Source organism: Procambarus clarkii, chromosome 59, assembly GCF_040958095.1.
Source record: "Procambarus clarkii isolate CNS0578487 chromosome 59, FALCON_Pclarkii_2.0, whole genome shotgun sequence".
In the NCBI taxonomy this organism is placed as follows: domain Eukaryota; kingdom Metazoa; phylum Arthropoda; class Malacostraca; order Decapoda; family Cambaridae; genus Procambarus; species Procambarus clarkii.
This window is the reverse complement of record NC_091208.1, coordinates 19,154,412-19,172,687: the sequence shown is the minus strand read 5'-3', so window position 1 is coordinate 19,172,687 and position 18,276 is coordinate 19,154,412. Positions and strand designations below refer to the sequence as shown.

The following is an 18,276-nucleotide window of genomic DNA, read 5'->3' as shown; positions in this document are numbered from 1 at the left end:
GCCCGTGCTACTTGCCCCGCTCCTGTGCCAGGTAAGTCCACTACGGGCTCACCATAGCCCGTGCTACTTGCCCCGCTCCTGTGCCAGGTAAGTCCACTACGGGGTCACCATAGCCCGTGCTACTTGCCCCGCTCCTGTGCCAGGTAAGTCCACTACGGGCTCACCATAGCCCGTGCTACTTGCCCCGCTCCTGTGCCAGGTAAGTCCACTACGGGGTCACCATAGCCCGTGCTACTTGCCCCGCTCCTGTGCCAGGTAAGTCCACTACGGGCTCACCATAGCCCGTGTTACTTGCCCCACTCCTGTGCCAGGTAAGTCCACTACGGGCTCACCACAGCCCGTGCTACTTGCCCCGCTCCTGTGCCAGGTAAGTCCACTACGGGGTCACCATAACCCGTGCTACTTGCCCCGCTCCTAGGCCAGGTAAGTCCACTACGGGGTCACCATAGCCCGTGCTACTTGCCCCGCTCCTAGGCCAGGTAAGTCCACTACGGGGTCACAATAGCCCGTGCTACTTGCCCCGCTCCTGTGCCAGGTAAGTCCACTACGGGCTCACCATAGCCCGTGCTACTTGCCCCGCTCCTGTGCCAGGTAAGTCCACTACGGGGTCACCATAGCCCGTGCTACTTGCCCCGCTCCTGTGCCAGGTAAGTCCACTACGGGCTCACCACAGCCCGTGCTACTTTTCCCGCTCCTGTGCCAGGTAAGTCTACTACGGGCTCACAATAGCCCGTGCTACTTGCTCCGCTCCTGTGCCAGGTAAGTCCACTACGGGCTCACCATAGCCCGTGCTACTTTTCCCGCTCCTGTGCCAGGTAAGTCCACTACGGGCTCACCATAGCCCGTGCTACTTGCCCCGCTCCTGTGCCAGGTAAGTCCACTACGGGCTCACCATAGCCCGTGCTACTTGCCCCGCTCCTGTGCCAGGTAAGTCCACTACGGGCTCACCATAGCCCGTGCTACTTGCCCCGCTCCTGTGCCAGGTAAGTCCACTACGGGATCACCATAGCCCGTGCTACTTGCAATTTTTTTGTTCAGAGTAACTAAATCTAAAAAACAGCAACTGTAAATCCGAAACTTGAGAATAGGTGCATCACAAAACATCCTCCAGACCCCTCGCTGTCGTGTAGGGCAGCGGCATAAAAGCAGATGTACCTATATTAATACAAAAAAAGTATACAGAAGTACCAAACTCATTGGAAAGTTGTAAACATGTGTCGGATTAGCACTTGAGTGGGATTGGTTGAACTCTCTTGGACCAATTGAGAGATATATACAAGAGTTGTTACATTCTTGTACAGCCACTAGTACGCGTAGCGTTTCGGGCAAGTCCTTAATCCTATGGTCCCTGGAATACGATCCCCTGCCGCGAAGAATCGTTTTTTCATCCAAGTACACATTTTACTGTTGCGTTAAACAGAGGCTACAGTTAAGGAATTGCGCCCAGTAAATCCTCCCCGGCCAGGATACGAACCCATGACATAGCGCTCGCGGAACGCCAGGCGAGTGTCTTACCACTACACCACGGAGACTGCTATAATAGGACTTCCGCAGATGTCTTTCGTACGTGTGTGTGTTTACTAGTTGTGTTTTGCGGGGGTTGAGCTTTGCTCTTTCGGCCCGCCTCTCAACTGTCAATCAACTGTTTACTAACTACTTTTTTTTTTTCCACCCCACACACACACACCCCAGGAAGCAGCCCGTTACAGCTGACTAACTCCCAGGTACCTATTTACTGCTAGGTAACAGGGGCACTTAGGGTGAAAGAAACTTTGCCCATTTGTTTCTGCCTCGTGCGGGAATCGAACCCGCGCCACAGAATTACGAGTCCTGCGCGCTATCCACCAGGCTACGAGGCCCCTTGGGTGTGTGTGTGTGCGTGCACACGTGTGTGTGTGTGTGTGTGTGTGTGTGTGTGTGTGTGTGTGTGTGTGTGTGTGTGTGTGTGTGTGTGTGTGTGTGTGTGTGTGTGTGTGTGTGTGTGTGCGCGCGTGCAGAGCGAGGCAGGTCGGAGCAGGAGCGAGACAGGACCCAATACCAGGTCGGGGTCAGGCCAATCACCATCTCACAAGGCCCGAAAAGTCCTATTTACACCTGAACTACCATCTGCCACACACGGGGCGAGGACAAGCACTTACTCTCGTCTTAAGGTAAGAACTCTCTTACTGAGCTTGACTCGGAGCTTAAGATGAGAGTACGCACTGGGGGGGGGGTGTAGGGGGTGTGATGGGGGGAGTGGGAGGGGGGGGAACTTCTCCAGCCCATGTGGGAGATTTCTCTAGTGTGGGACCTTGACAATTGTTTAATTATGGGAGGAAAGCTGAGGTGGCTAGGTCAGTGCTGGGAGGGGGGGGAGGGGGGATGCGTCTGGTGTCGTGCAAGGTGTACGTGCACGCATGCACGCACGCACGCACGCACGCACCTCACCAGTTGATCGACGATTGAGAGGCGGAACCAAAGAGCCAAAGCTCAAGCTCCGCATGCACAACTAGGTGAGTACACACACACACGTGCGGGTTCGATTCCCCGGCCGAGGCAGAAACAAATGGGGTTAGTGTTTCTTTCACCTGATGTATCTGTTCACTTAGCAGTAAATGGCCACCAGGGAGTTAGTCAGCTGTTGTGGGCTGCATCGTCTGTGTGTGTGTGTATGTGTCTGTACTCACCTAGTTGGGCTTGCGGGGGGTTGAGCTCTGGCTCTTTGGTCCCGCCTCTCAACCGTCAATCAACAGGTGTACAGATTCCTGAGCCTATTGGGCTCTATCATATCTACACTTGAAACTGTGTATGGAGTCAGCCTCCACCACATCACTGCCTAATGCATTCCATTTGTCAACCACTCTGACACTGAACAAGTTCTTTCTAACGTCTCTGTGACTCATCTGGGTACTAAGTTTCCACCTGTGTCCCATCCGTGCTGAAGAGTTTGTCTATGTCCACCCTGTCAATTCTCCTTAGAATTTTGTAGGTGGTGATCATGTCTCCCTCTACTCTTCTGTCTTCCAGGGACGTGAGGTGTGTGTGTGTTGTAAAAAATATGTGTCTAAGAGATGATAGAGTCTGGTTTGGAGTCTGAACGAGGGTTAGAAAGGCGGGGTCCAAGAGTTATCAGCTCAATCCTGCAGGTCAATAGGGTCAATAACCTGTGTACCAGATGATTGACGGTTGACCCCCTAAAGGGGGTGTTGACCCCGGGGGAGTGTTGACCCCGAGGAAGTACTGACCCCCGGGGGAGTGTTGACAACGAGGAAGTACTGACCCCCGGGGGAGTGTTGACCCCGAGGAAGTACTGACCCCCGGGGGAGTGTTGACCCCGAGGGAGTACTGACCCCCGGGGGAGTGTTGACCCCGAGGAAGTACTGACCCCCGGGGGAGTGTTGACCCCGAGGAAGTACTAACCCCCGGGGGAGTGTTGACCCCGAGGAAGTACTGACCCCCGGGGGAGTGTTGACCCCGAGGAAGTACTGACCCCCGGGGGAGTGTTGACCCCGAGGAAGTACTGACCCCCGGGGGAGTGTTGACCCCGAGGGAGTACTGACCCCCGGGGGAGTGTTGACCCCGAGGGAGTACTGACCCCCGGGGGAGTGTTGACCCCGAGGGAGTACTGACCCCCGGGGGAGTGTTGACCCCGAGGGAGTACTGACCCCCGGGGGAGTGTTGACCCCGAGGGAGTACTGACCCCCGGGGGAGTGTTGACCCCGAGGAAGTACTGACCCCCGGGGGAGTGTTGACCCCGAGGAAGTACTGACCCCCGGGGGAGTGTTGACCCCGAGGGAGTACTGACCCCCGGGGGAGTGTTGACCCCGAGGGAGTACTGACCCCCGGGGGAGTGTTGACCCCGAGGGAGTACTGACCCCCGGGGGAGTGTTGACCCCGAGGGAGTACTGACCCCCGGGGGAGTGTTGACCCCGAGGGAGTACTGACCCCCGGGGGAGTACTGACCCCAGGGGGAGTACTGACCCCCGGGGGAGTGCTGACCCCGGGGGAGTGTTGACCCCGGGGGAGTACTGACCCCAGGGGGAGTACTGACCCCAGGGGGAGTGTTGACCCCGCCACTGAATCATCCAGAAGAGGACAAAAAATCTGACCTCTGTGGCCGCATTTCCGTTAAAGGCTTCCCCTAAAGACTGGGAGGGAGGGAGGGAGGGAGGGAGGGAGGTAGAGAGAGGGAAGGAGAAAGGGAAGAGAAGCAGATGGTAGAGAGGAAGGGAGAGTGTTGACTTGTCAACACAATACAGGTCATTGCTGATGTGACCTCGCTTCCTGCAACAGACAGACAGACAGACAGACAGACAGACAGACAGACAGACAGACAGACAGAGAGAGAGAGAGAGAGAGAGAGACAGAGACAGGCAGAGACAGAGACAGAGACACAGAGAGAGAGAGAGGAGAGACATGATAGGGGCATATAAAATACACTAATGAGGATTAACAAGTTGGAAAATTTTATGAAATATTCACAACGCCATATCCCCCAGTTGGGGAACCACCTACATTAGCCACTCGGCGTCTGGAAAGCCGGAATCCAAGAGCAAAGGCTCGATCCCGCAGGCACCTACACGTGAACACACAAACCTATACTCCACACAGCCTGCAGGGACCATCCTTCTTTACCCTCCCTCTATCTACCTCTCTCCTTCCCTCCCAATCTCCCTCCCTGCTTCCTAATCCCCCTCCTTCCTCCCCCCACCGTACCCTAATCCCCAGCACCCACTCTCTCTCTCTCCCTAATCAGCTGATAATGTAAACATCTGTATTAGGAACAGCTGACCGTAAAAGCCTCTGTATGCAACAGGCGGTAATTAAAAGAGTAATTTCAATGCAACATTATCGTGCAAACACCTGTTTGTGCAACTGCTGATTGTGCAAAACACCTGTTTGTGGTATCGCTGACTCCTGTGAAGTACTGTGCACCTATCTAATTATTGTATAAACAGGTGAGTCGCTATCAGCTGACTGTACACACAGATATGTAAAGGAGAGAGAGAGAGAGAGAGAGAAGAGAGAGAGAGAGAGAGAGAGAGAGAGAGAGAGAGAGAGAGAGAGAGAGAGAGAGAGAGAGAGAGAGAGAGAGAGAGACAGAGACAGAGACAGAGACAGAGACAGAGAGAGAGAGAGAGAGAGAGAGAGAGAGAGAGAGAGAGAGAGAGAGAGAGAGAGAGAGAGAGAGAGACTGAAATTTCAGTTGAAGTTCCATAAGCAGTGTACAAAGCGAATAGGTGAATGGCATATTGGAACAGTTTATACAGACTCCCTATCTGCGTCTCTTGCCACGAATGACCTGATTTGCAGCTGATGGTGTGGCCCCTGTGAGCATCTGTGTGGGTAAGGTTGGTTATACAACGATGCACAGAGGTAGACAGATGTATGTCAGAGTTAGACAGGTGTGTGAGACAGGTAGTGAGGTGTGAGGTGGTGGCAGACAGGAGGTAGAGAGACAGAGAAGCGTGAGACAGACTCATTAAAGTAGCATAGTGAGGGACTTGAACCTTTGGCCCATAAGAAGCACATTCCCTACCACTCCTTATAGCCTGGTATAAGTGCTGACTCTCTAGTGAGTGTTACGAACACCTGTCCTCCCCACCCTCCCCCACTTCCCTACCCCCTCGTCAAATACCTATCAACTGAGGTGCCAAGTCATGCAGGAATACCTGGGAATGACAATGCAAGATGAAGCTTCAAAACTTGCAATTAAGTGACGTAATGAAGACATTTACATACCACAGAGTTTAGCACAGAACTTGTACATTGCAGAAGACATCACGATGCAGCGGTTGTAACATCACGATCTGCGGGTTCGTACAAGAATTCGACCAATCACTAATCGCTGATTTTGACGAATCGGTACAAGAGAACAACAGAATTACACTTACACTACACCAGGCTTGTACACCTATGTACACAGAGGACAGCTTCTCACACAGGGGGCACAGGGCTCACAGGTTATAAAAGATCAGAGGAGCTGTCAAGACAGTGGAGAAATGATCGACAAAATTACAAACCAAATAAGATTTTAACTGAAATTTTAACAGCGTAGAAGAAGTTTCAGCCACTGAATATTCGCTAGTCCGTTATATAGGGTTCATAATAAAGAAAGAAATTGAAATTGAATCGCTACATTTAGCGGGCCAGCCAGAGGCTTAGGGCTTGCGCTGGAATATCTCTGCTAAACAAGAAAATAATAATTTTTCTGCCGCCCTCTCTAGTACTGACCAAATGGAGAGTGATTGTCTTGTGCATGTGGTTATCTTGAGGTTATCTTGAGGTTATCTTGTGTAAGGAGCATAAGGTGTTCAACTCTCATCATCTACACTAGAGTTCATGGATGTTATATGTTCACCTTGGACCGGCTTTAGCTCTGGGCCTCCAGACTTCCTGTGGATTTAATGTAATCCCAAGTTGTAAAACCTTTACATTGTCGTGGTTCTGAGGTAAAGGGGCGCGGCTGGGAGTAATCACAACACCGGTTCGAACCCCAGCATCGCTTCAATTGATTTTATCATTGACATATCAAGTTAGTGTGATTTTCTTGCGTGCCTTCGTGTAGTATGCCAGGCTTGGCGCATGCGCGCACGCTAGAGGCTACAGTCGCTATACTCAAAAGTTTGTTCAATAATTATTGAAATTTCCCCTTGAGATTCCCCTGCAGGATACATCCCACAACAGTCGGATAACTCCCAAGTGACTATTTACTAATAGGTGAACAGAGGCATGAGGATAAATGGTTGATGGCTGTGGCTTGTCACCCAGCTGATGGATGCTGGGTAAGGCTGAAACTTGTCACCCAGCTCATGAATACTTGATGAGTCTGTGAGTCCCCACCCCAGCCTTTGACCCTATTGCACATATTTGGGGAAAAGCCGCATTGCTAGCAACCCCCCAAACGCCTCTTGCAACAAAATCCCGTCAAAAAATAACTGAAAAAAGCTGAAATAACTCTCGTATTAACACATAGTAATCATCACATTCGCATCGTGTCTACAAGTGAGAAAATTTGACAAAATTACATAACGCAACACGCAATCACTCGCTTATAACTAGGGGTAAACAAGAGCTTTGTTTATATATTTACAAAAACCCTTTAATAGGGTCGTTAGTGTGAGTTAACCTCGTGTGGCCAGCTTGGATGGGTGACCAAGTTTATTGGACGTTAAATAATGCAGGTTAGGCCTATTTGATTTTGTATTTTTTGCAATATGGTTGAAATATTGACGAGGTGACGACCTTGTTTACCTGTTTACCTATTGGCACTATTATGGCATTCTTAATTTATGTTATGGTGGCACTGTATATTGGGTTGTGATAGTGTCTGTCTGTCTGTCTGTCTGTCTGCCAGCCTGACTGACTGCCTGTCTTAAAAAAAGACTTATATGGGCTGGAAAGTCTAAGGGCCTCGTCCCTCTGTATCGTCTAAGGATACAGAGGGACGAGGGTATCGTCCCTCTGCCCACAGGCTAATTGTTCAGACTAGCTTCAGAGCCTGTTGACCTGGGGCCAGATTCACGAAGCGGTTACCCAAACACTTACGAACCTGTACATCTTTTCTCAATCTTTGGCGGCTTTGTTTACAATTATTAAACAGTTAATGAGCTCCGAAGCACCAGGAGGCTGTTTATAACAATAACAACAGTTGAATGGCAAGTTTTCATGCTTGTAAACTGTTTAATAAATGTAACCAAAGGCGTCAAAGATTGAGGAAAGATGTACAGGTTCGTAAGTACTTGCGTAACTGCTTCGTGAATCTGGCCCCACGTTCGCAAGTACTTGCGTAACTGCTACGTGAATCTGGCCCCAGGTTCGTAAGTACTTGCGTAACTGCTTCGTGAATCTGGCCCCACGTTCGTAAGTACTTGCTTAACTGCTTCGTGAATCTGGCCCCACGTTCGTAAGTACTTGCGTAACTGCTTCGTGAATCTGGCCCCAGGTTCTTAAGTACTTGCTTAACTGCTTCGTGAATCTGGGGTTCTTTTGAAATTGAAATTGAAATAAGTTTATTGAGGTAAAATACACACAAAGGGATGAAGTAGCTCAAGCTATTCTCACCCCGTTCAGTACATCGTGTTAATACATACATATAAACACTTTCTTTGTTGGGTTCTTCGTTGGGTGTGAAGGTGGTGTGTGTGGTGGTAGTGGGAGTTAAGAAGGAGTACTGCTGTAGCGCCGGTGAGCAGGTTCCACAGATGGAGGGTACGGTGACTCATCTTTAGGGGTGACTTCTCTAGCAGCCAGTGTGGCGAGGGGTCACACACACACACACACACACACACACACACACACACACACACACACACACACACACACACACACACACACACACACACACACACACACACACACACACACGAACCTCACCTCCCTGGAAAACAGAAGAGTAAGGGGAGACATGATAACCACCTACAAAATTCTCAGGGGAATTGACAGGGTGGACAAAGACAAACTCTTCAGCACGGGTGGGACACGAACAAGGGGACACAGGTGGAAACTTAGTACCCAGATGAGCCACAGAGACGTTAGAAAGAATTTTTTCAGTGTCAGAGTAGTTAATAAATGGAATGCACTAGGAAGTGATGTGGTGGAGGCTGACTCCATACACAGTTTCAAATGTAGGTATGATAGAGCCCAGTAGGCTCAGGAATCTGTACACCAGTTGATTGACAGTTGAGAGCCGGGCCCAAAGAGCCAAAGCTCAACCCCCGCAAGCACAATTAGGTGAGTACAATTAGGTGAGTACACGAGAACAAGGGGACACAGGTGGAGACTGAGTACCCAGATGAGCCACAGAGACGTTAGAAAGAATTTTTTCAGTGTCAGAGTAGTTAATAAATGGAATGCATTAGGCAGTGATGTGGTGGAGGCTGACTCCATACACAGTTTCAAGTGTAGATATCATAGTGCCCAATAGGCTCAGGAACCTGTTCACCAGGTGATTGATAGTTGAGAGGCGGGACCAAAATATAGTACCAACATTAACAAATATATGCTAGAAATAGGAGTACCTGACAGGCAGAAAACAAAGTCTCAATCAGAGACTTGACTCAATCAGAGTCAAGCTGGAGAGACGTGACAAATAGGGTTCCCCAAGGCTCACTTCTGAGACCATTCCCAGATAGATGACTGTTAGAGTTCAACCTAAACACATGTAAGGTAATGAAAATGAAAAAATACCATTACCGGGGGTATTTACTGCCCAACTAGAGGGTATCAAATACCCAGCTGCGGATACCAAATACCCCAGCCAGGGGTACCAATACCCAGGATGGAGCATCCCTCCCATCTTGGTTGTAAGTGTTGCAGGTTCATCTTCCTTGTCATGCCCTAGTATGCCCACATGACTGGGCACCGTAGTTGTTTTAAGTATTCAACGACCTTGACGTTTGAGTTTTGGCATTAATGCTATGACATTTGTAGTCAGGTGGATGATGCAATGCAGTCTTGTTGCAAGGTTGCAATGACAGTTCTTGAATCTGTATGTATGATACAGTGTTGTTTGTTGTGTCTCAGCAGGTGTGTAGGGAGGTTATTTTACAGGTGTGCAGGGGAGATTTTAACAGGTGTGTGTGTAGGGGAGATATTAACAGGTGTGCAGGGGATATATTAACAGGTGTGCAGGGGATATATTAACAGGTGTGCAGGGTAGATATTAACAGATGTGCAGGGGATATATTAACAGGTGTGCAGGAGAGACATTATCAGGTGTGTGAGTGGTCAGCGCAGCCAGTTCGCAACCGAAGGGACCCGGGTTCGATTCCCGGGGAGGAGGACAAAAACAATTCGAGCAACAGTTCCTTTTACCTGATTGCTCTGTTCACCGAGAAGTAAATAGATTTTGAAAGATTTTAAATGATTTTAAACGGAACAGCTTTAGGAAATTATATATTATTAATAACTCGTAATTCCCAAGAAGCCATATTGAACTTTTTTTGATTGAAAAAATGATTCGTGTATTTTCGTGTACATTTATTTACTATTAGGATAAGTATAAGAGAGAGATTGAAATAAGTGAAAACTAATTAACAGGCCTGTTAAAAAAATATTAATATTTGTTTTTAACAAGTTGAAAAAACCATAATTTATAAACTGTATTTTAACTTATAAGCAACAAGAAATGTGAACGTGATATTATAAACTTGCTTTAATGCTTTAAAAACTTTATGCTCATGCTTTAAAACACACAAATTTTTTAAATAAAGGGAGGAAATAAGGTTATTTTACTCTAAATGGGAATTTTGCAGCCTAGTCGACGATGACATATTTTTACATGAGGCTTCTTTTTGGATGATTTGAGAACTATGGCATCAGCGCTAATTTCATCAGTAAGTATACTCCAATAATTAGACTTAATAATAATAATTTATTTAGGAACAGTACATACATAGTTGCAGAGTTACAGTACAAACATTCTGTTTGATGTAAAGATAGAGGTAGTACATACAATACCAAAAGCCACTAGTACGCATAGCGTTTCGGGCAAGCACTTGACGCACTTACACTTGACAAAGTGCATCGCTGAAAACATTGACGTATGAATACGTCGATGGAAACGTTGGTAAAATTAACAGGAATGGAATTCCATTGATTCGAAACTTCATTTTCTGTAGTTTTGCCTGTTAATCTAATTATTAACCGAACTCTTACAATATTTTCTAGTTCAGCTAGAAAGACGACAATTTTTTTTCCTCTAAATTGAGCTGTTTTGAAAATCAATTAAGTGCATCTCAAAATTATCCAAATCAATCCACTACATTTCCTGGTTCAGTTTTGTCTAATGATACACTATCTAAGACACACTTTATAAATTATCAAGTTTCTTCAAATGTCCTGAATTTAGTCAATCTTGAAGAATATTTATTAGCAGTTGAATCAATGATGCTCGACAACTGTATTTGAAGCCTGAATATCTATTTTCTCATGAATTTCAAGATGTTTTATGTGTTTTTTGAGGCTTCGGAAATATCCTAAAGCCTCGTTGTCACGTTTAAAAAATTTCGGTTTGATTTCAAAGACCTTTATGTTATCTAACATTAACTTCATGTGCTTGAAACATTAACTTCAAACTTGAAGTTCAAGTAAATGCATGCAAGTTGACGTTCAGGTCAATTAAATGTGAGAAATCAGTGAAAAAATCTACAAAGCCACACATCAAAGAATTCTTGACGAAACATATATATTTTTTCATTCCTCGAAAACATACGAATTTCACTCAAACACTCAACAAGCCGTTGAAGTGCGGAACCTCGACTAAGCCAATGAACATTGTTGTACATAAGTAGTCCTGTGAACACTGAATTCACTCAATAAATTCGGAAATTGTCTTTTTTCAAAGTACACAGAACATAACTTCTTGAAATTCCTTTTGGCCAACTTTTCCACACAAAAGTCCGTGTGTGCAATGCAATAAAACCCTACTGTGCAGGATGTGCAACATAGCCAACACATTCACGAACTCCCAGTAGTGTAACTACTCCCAGTTACTAAAAAAAAAATCATCCGCTGCTTCACTTAGAAGTAATGATAGGCTTTAAATATTTTTTTTATGTATTCAGGGTTGGGGGTTTTAGACAATGAACTCACTTTAGACTCACCGTTGCAGGCTGCGTGCCAGAAAAATTTGCTCGCGTACCGTAGGATTCCAATCCCTTTGCCTAGGGGGCGCCCCCTGAAACCCCCTGGCTTAGGGGCGCCCCTGAAACCCCCTTGTTTAGGGGCGCCCCGGAAACCATAGTCCCCTCCACCTCCCCCGACAATAGGAAAATTATAGTCCGTTAAGTGTCCACTTTGCTCGGGCCCTGTTCACACATGATAAGTGGGAATACAAACAGTTTATACAGTCTTTTGTATTATACATTTGACTGGGTTGAATGTATTTGTTTCATTTCCCCCGTGTTGTATTAAGGTTAACTGATGCAGTTATTTTTATTTGATTTAAATATTAGGTTCTCTCTTAAATGTGTTCCTTGAGATGGATTTTAAATATTTGAGTTATCGTTAGTTGGAGTTACTTGAGTTTTGTTGAGGGAACCTTGTCCTCCATGTATTGTTACCTTGTCCTCCATGTAGTGTTACCTTGTCCTCCATGTAGTGTTACCTTGTCCTCCATGTATTGTTACCTTGTCCTCCATGTATTGTTACCGTGTCCTCCATGTAGTGTTACCTTGTCCTCCATGTAGTGTTACCTTGTCCTCCATGTAGTGTTACCTTGTCCTCCATGTATTGTTACCTTGTCCTCCATGTATTGTTACCTTGTCCTCCATGTATTGTTACCTTGTCCTCCATGTAGTGTTACCTTGTCCTCCATGTATTGTTACCTACCTTGTCCTCCATGTATTGTTACCTTGTCCTCCATGTAGTGTTACCTTGTCCTCCATGTAGTGTTACCTTGTCCTCCATGTATTGTTACCTTGTCCTCCATGTATTGTTACCGTGTCCTCCATGTAGTGTTACCTTGTCCTCCATGTATTGTTACCTTGTCCTCCATGTAGTGTTACCTTGTCCTCCATGTATTGTTACCTACCTTGTCCTCCATGTATTGTTACCTTGTCCTCCATGTATTGTTACCTACCTTGTCCTCCATGTAGTGCTACCTTGTCCTCCATGTATTGTTACCTTGTCCTCCATGTAGTGCTACCTTGTCCTCCATGTATTGTTACCTTGTCCTCCATGTATTGTTACCTTGTCCTCCATGTATTGTTACCTTGTCCTCCATGTAGTGTTACCTTGTCCTCCATGTAGTGTTACCTTGTCCTCCTTACCTTGTCCTCCATGTAGTGTTACCTTGTCCTCCATGTATTGTTACCTTGTCCTCCATGTATTGTTACCGTGTCCTCCATGTAGTGTTACCTTGTCCTCCATGTATTGTTACCTTGTCCTCCATGTAGTGTTACCTTGTCCTCCATGTATTGTTACCTACCTTGTCCTCCATGTATTGTTACCTTGTCCTCCATGTATTGTTACCTACCTTGTCCTCCATGTAGTGCTACCTTGTCCTCCATGTATTGTTACCTTGTCCTCCATGTAGTGCTACCTTGTCCTCCATGTATTGTTACCTTGTCCTCCATGTAGTGTTACCTTGTCCTCCAAGTATTGTTACCTTGTCCTCCATGTAGTGTTACCTTGTCCTCCATGTAGTGTTACCTTGTCCTCCATGTATTGTTACCTTGTCCTCCATGTAGTGTTACCTTGTCCTCCATGTAGTGTTACCTTGTCCTCCATGTATTGTTACCGTGTCCTCCATGTATTGTTACCTTGTCCTCCAAGTATTGTTACCTTGTCCTCCATGTATTGTCACCTTGTCCTCCATGTAGTGTTACCTTGTCCTCCATGTAGTGTTACCTTGTCCTCCATGTATTGCCACCTTGTCCTCCATGTAGTGTCACCTTGTCCTCCATGTAGTGTTACCTTGTCCTCCATGTAGTGTTACCTTGTCCTCCATGTAGTGTTACCTTGTCCTCCATGTATTGTCACCTTGTCCTCCATGTAGTGTTACCTTGTCCTCCATGTAGTGTTACCTTGTCCTCCATGTAGTGTTACCATGTCCTCCATGTATTGTCACCTTGTCCTCCATGTATAATCAACATGTCCTCCATGTATAATCATCATGTCCTCCATGTATAATCAACATGTCCTCCATGTATAATCAACATGTCCTCCATGTATAATCAACATGTCCTCCATGTATAATCAACATGTCCTCCATGTATAATCAACATGTCCTCCATCTATTGACTATGAAGGGCTGGGTAACATTTCAGGACCGCCCCGAGGTGACTGGTGTTCACTTACCCATTGGGAGAAGCTTGCAAGGATGATGGAATGCTGAAATGCAAGCGGCATGCAATGCAGGAGGAGGGAGGCGGCTCTGGGGCATCTGCGTTATATGATCCAACAGGGTCGGCTCGGCCGGCCGCCCGACCTTTAACTCAGTTGCAAATAATGCACTTGAAAGTTAACTACCCTCCTCTCTCTCTCCACCTTCACCTTAAATGGACATGTTGTATACTCTGGTGCTGCCTTGTCAATCAGAGGCGTGTCCTACACGTATGCAATGCTGTATATTCCTAGGTATGAATGAATGATTCCCCTTCCCTGCCTACCCCGCTCCCCGTACACCCAAGGTGGAGGAAAAAAAAAGTGGTTGCAGCGACTTGTTGATTTTGCCGGCGCGTGAGGCCCGCCATATTCCCAGGCGCCGGCCGCTAGCCTCGCCGCTTATTCCTGCTTTTGCAGCGTTGTGTCTGCGGTATAAGCCACCCGTACAGGTCAGACCCATAGTTTTGGCACCCGTTCGCGCTCGGGCCATGTCAAATTTGAGGTGCAGGTGGTAATTTTTCATGTTTATACAATAAATACAGTCAGGTGGCTTACTATCGCCCCGTCTATCGTGTCGCAAGGGTGCGCGCGCGCGGGAGGGGGGAGGGAGTTACCACGCGCCGCCACTCCCACCATCACACTAATTTAACCAAGTGTCACTTTTCATTTATGTTTCATTACTCACATGTCTACTACTGTCCGAACGAGCGTAATATCGCTAGCGAATTCGCTCCTCGGATTTGTCACGGGAAGGAACGTTCTGTGAAGCAGGTGCAGAAAAAACACCCCCTTTCTACGCCGAGTGTTGCCAGATGGCGCGCGTTGCATATCCAGGACTCATTGAGTACTTTCACTACTTTACTCAGATCCTGAGGAAAAAAAATAAGGTCCAGCCATGTCATATATCACTGATCCATTTTAATGTGCCACTAATATACCCCTACCGATGAATAGGAACCCGGATTTTTATATATTTCTCCGCGCTCTAGTTTGTCTAGGTGATGGCTGGAGATTATCGTCAGGGGGCGTCCAGTTTTACGTTTAAATGGCCAGTTGCTCATTCTCAATATACCGCTTATGGGCATGAATACATTTATTGGTTCCAGGTCCGCATATGTCGGGGTGGCCGCCTCCGCTCTACTCCAGCTGGAGAACACAAGAGATATGGTTACCATCTTCACTGAGTAATATGGCGATTCGCTTACAAGAATTTGGGAGATCGCTTATCACACGTATCCAGGAAAGATGTATAGATATTTTATTCTATTGAAGCAGGGCGGTGGGATTGAACCTGCGTCTCTCGACTCCTCAGGCACACACACTGCCGACTGGATGGAATCAAGGTATTTTTATCCTAGTTGTTGCTTTAGCCTAATAAAAAATTCGGATCTTTCATACTTAAATTATGTAAATATGATTTACAGAATCATATTTACATGATATATGTATTGTATTACTCAGTAAGTAATACTGTGATCTGCAGACATGTTGAAGTGGATATTCATACCTTGTCTAACAAGTTCAATGATATTGTAACTTATTAAAATAAGATATTAGGCAAAATCTTAGTTATACTATTGCAACTAGTTCATCATGTCTGTAACCTGGGTTTGTTGATAGCACTCAATATAATACAGTTTCCATTTTCTGAACCCTTTAGTTGTCTCTGTACCCCTTCCACCACCACCAGCACCCCACTGGTCCAACATGGGGGCCCTCTGTAACTAACACCACCCACTGGACCATCATGGGGCACCTCTGTAACTAACACCACCCACTGGTCCAACATGGGGGCCCTCTGTAACTAACACCACCCACTGGACCATCATGGGGGCCCTCTGTAACTAACACCACGCACTGGACCATCATGGGGGCCCTCTGTAACTAACACCACCCACTGGACCATCATGGGGCACCTCTGTAACTAACACCACCCACTGGACCATCATGGGGGCCCTCTGTAACTAACACCACCCACTGGACCATCATGGGGCACCTCTGTAACTAACACCACCCACTGGACCATCATGGGGGCACCTCTGTAACTAACACCACCCACTGGACCATCATGGGGGCACCTCTGTAACTAACACCACCCACTGGGCCATCATGGGGCACCTCTGTAACTAACACCACCCACTGGACCATCATGGGGCACCTCTGTAACTAACACCACCCACTGGACCATCATGGGGCACCTCTGTAACTAACACCACCCACTGGACCATCATGGGGCACCTCTGTAACTAACACCACCCACTGGACCATCATGGGGCACCTCTGTAACTAACACCACCCACTGGACCATCATGGGGCACCTCTGTAACTAACACCACCCACTGGACCATCATGGGGCACCTCTGTAACTAACACCACCCACTGGACCATCATGGGGCACCTCTGTAACTAACACCACAGTATAAGATGGTACAGAATGTACGCGGCCTTCAGATCAACATTTAATATGGAAGGTGATGGCTGGGTTACTCTGTATGACTCAGAGGTGCCCTGTCGGCCCCAGTGCCCTGCCCAGCCCCCATGCCCACCCCTCAAGCCCACCCCTCATGCCCCCACCCCATGCCCTGAGTTACACAAGAGCCCCGGTACAGCGGCACCAGGCCTGGCACTGGCAGACCTTCTGTGTGAAGCACATAGTGCCAGCGCTCTGGGGAAGGTCAGAAAACCGGCTTGTTGGCACCAATTGGCACTTGAGGAATGGCAGGCCATTAGGTGGATGGTTAGAGGCAAGTGCTGCCATGGGTTGGCATACAGGCTGAGGTGCTTGGCGCCAGGTGCCAGCCTCCTCAGGCGGCTTGAGGCACCAGTGCCATGTCGCTCTCAGGTCATTAACTCGTTCTCTTATTCCACCAAAACCAACCACTCCTTGCTGGCACCTCCACCTGTGGCACCTTCACCTGTGGCACCTTCACCTGTGGCACCTTCACCTGTGGCACCTTCACCCGTGGCACCTTCACCCGTGGTACCTTCACCTGTGGCACCTTCACCTGTGGCACCTTCACCCGTGGCACCTTCACCCGTGGTACCTTCACCTGTGGCACCTTCACCTGTGGCACCTTCACCTGTGGGGACCTTCACCTGTGGCACCTTCACCTGTGGCACCTTCACCTGTGGCACCTTCACCTGTGGCACCTTCACCTGTGGCACAGGGTGCCACAGGTGAAGGTGCCGATCCACGAGGAAGAGAGGTGGATCGTCAGCTCTCCGGTCCACTGGTCCACCAGTCCTCCGGCACACCGGTCCACCAGTCCTCCGGCACACCGGTCCACCAGTCCTCCGGCACACCGGTCCACCAGTCCTCCGGCACACCGGTCCACCAGTCCTCCGGCACACCGGTCCACCAGTCCTCCGGCACACCGGTCCACCAGTCCTCCGGCACACCGGTCCACCAGTCCTCCTGCACACCGATCCACCAGTCCTCCGGCACACCGGTCCACCAGTCCTCCGGCACACCGGTCCACCAGTCCTCCGGCACACCGGTCCACCAGTCCTCCAGCACACCGGTCCACCAGTCCTCCGGCACACCGGTCCACCAGTCCTCCGGCACACCGGTCCACCAGTCCTCCGGCACACCGGTCCACCAGTCCTCCGGCACACCGGTCCACCAGTCCTCCAGCACACCGGTCCACCAGTCCTCCGGCACACCGGTCCACCAGTCCTCCGGCACACCGGTCCACCAGTCCTCCGGCACACCGGTCCACCAGTCCTCCAGCACACCGGTCCACCAGTCCTCCGGCACACCGGTCCACCAGTCCTCCAGCACACCGGTCCACCAGCCCTCCAGCACACCGGTCCACCAGTCCTCCGGCACACCGGTCCACCAGTCCTCCAGCACACCGGTCCACCAGTCCTCCAGCACACCGGTCCACCAGTCCTCCAGCACACCGGTCCACCAGTCCTCCAGCACACCGGTCCACCAGTCCTCCGGTACACCGATCCACCAGCCCTCCGGCACACCGGTCCACCAGTCCTCCAGCACACCGGTCCACCAGTCCTCCGGTACACCGATCCACCAGCCCTCCGGCACACCGGTCCACCAGTCCTCCAGCACACCGGTCCACCAGTCCTCCGGTACACCGATCCACCAGTCCTCCGGCACACCGGTCCACCAGTCCTCCAGCACACCGGTCCACCAGTCCTCCGGCTCAGCACAACACCACCATATACGGTACAGTTCCATGCATGTGTTTTCTTAACATGCAGGAAATGCCAAGATATGAGAGAAAGTGGGCAGCAGAGAGAGAGACGAAGGGACAAATGGAACATAATATTGTATTTACACACTAAAAAATCAACTCTCAATTGAATGATCAACAGTTGCTTAACTAAAGAGGACAAGAACCACCACTACACGCGGACCGTCTCTTGGATACACCCTATAGCTCCTTGATGGATGGAGGTGGGACGCCGCGATAAGGCGTTTAGCAGTTAGGTAACATGCACTTACCA

At 48.6% G+C, this 18,276-nt stretch overlaps 1 protein-coding gene across 1 annotated transcript; it reads right to left on the bottom strand.

The window, feature by feature from the left end:
• Positions 1-17,023: 17,023 nt before the first annotated feature.
• LOC138353739 (small proline-rich protein 3-like) lies at positions 17,024-18,007 on the bottom strand. Its single transcript, XM_069307130.1, has one exon. It carries the CDS (start codon positions 18,005-18,007, stop codon positions 17,024-17,026), a length of 984 nt encoding a protein of 327 aa, XP_069163231.1.
• Between the last annotated feature and the right edge of the window lie 269 nt (positions 18,008-18,276).

What these genes read in the sequence shown, in the direction of transcription:
- LOC138353739 (XM_069307130.1), bottom strand. Translation starts at nt 18,007, where the DNA reads ATGGAACTGTACCGTATATGGTGGTGTTGTGCTGAGCCGGAGGACTGG.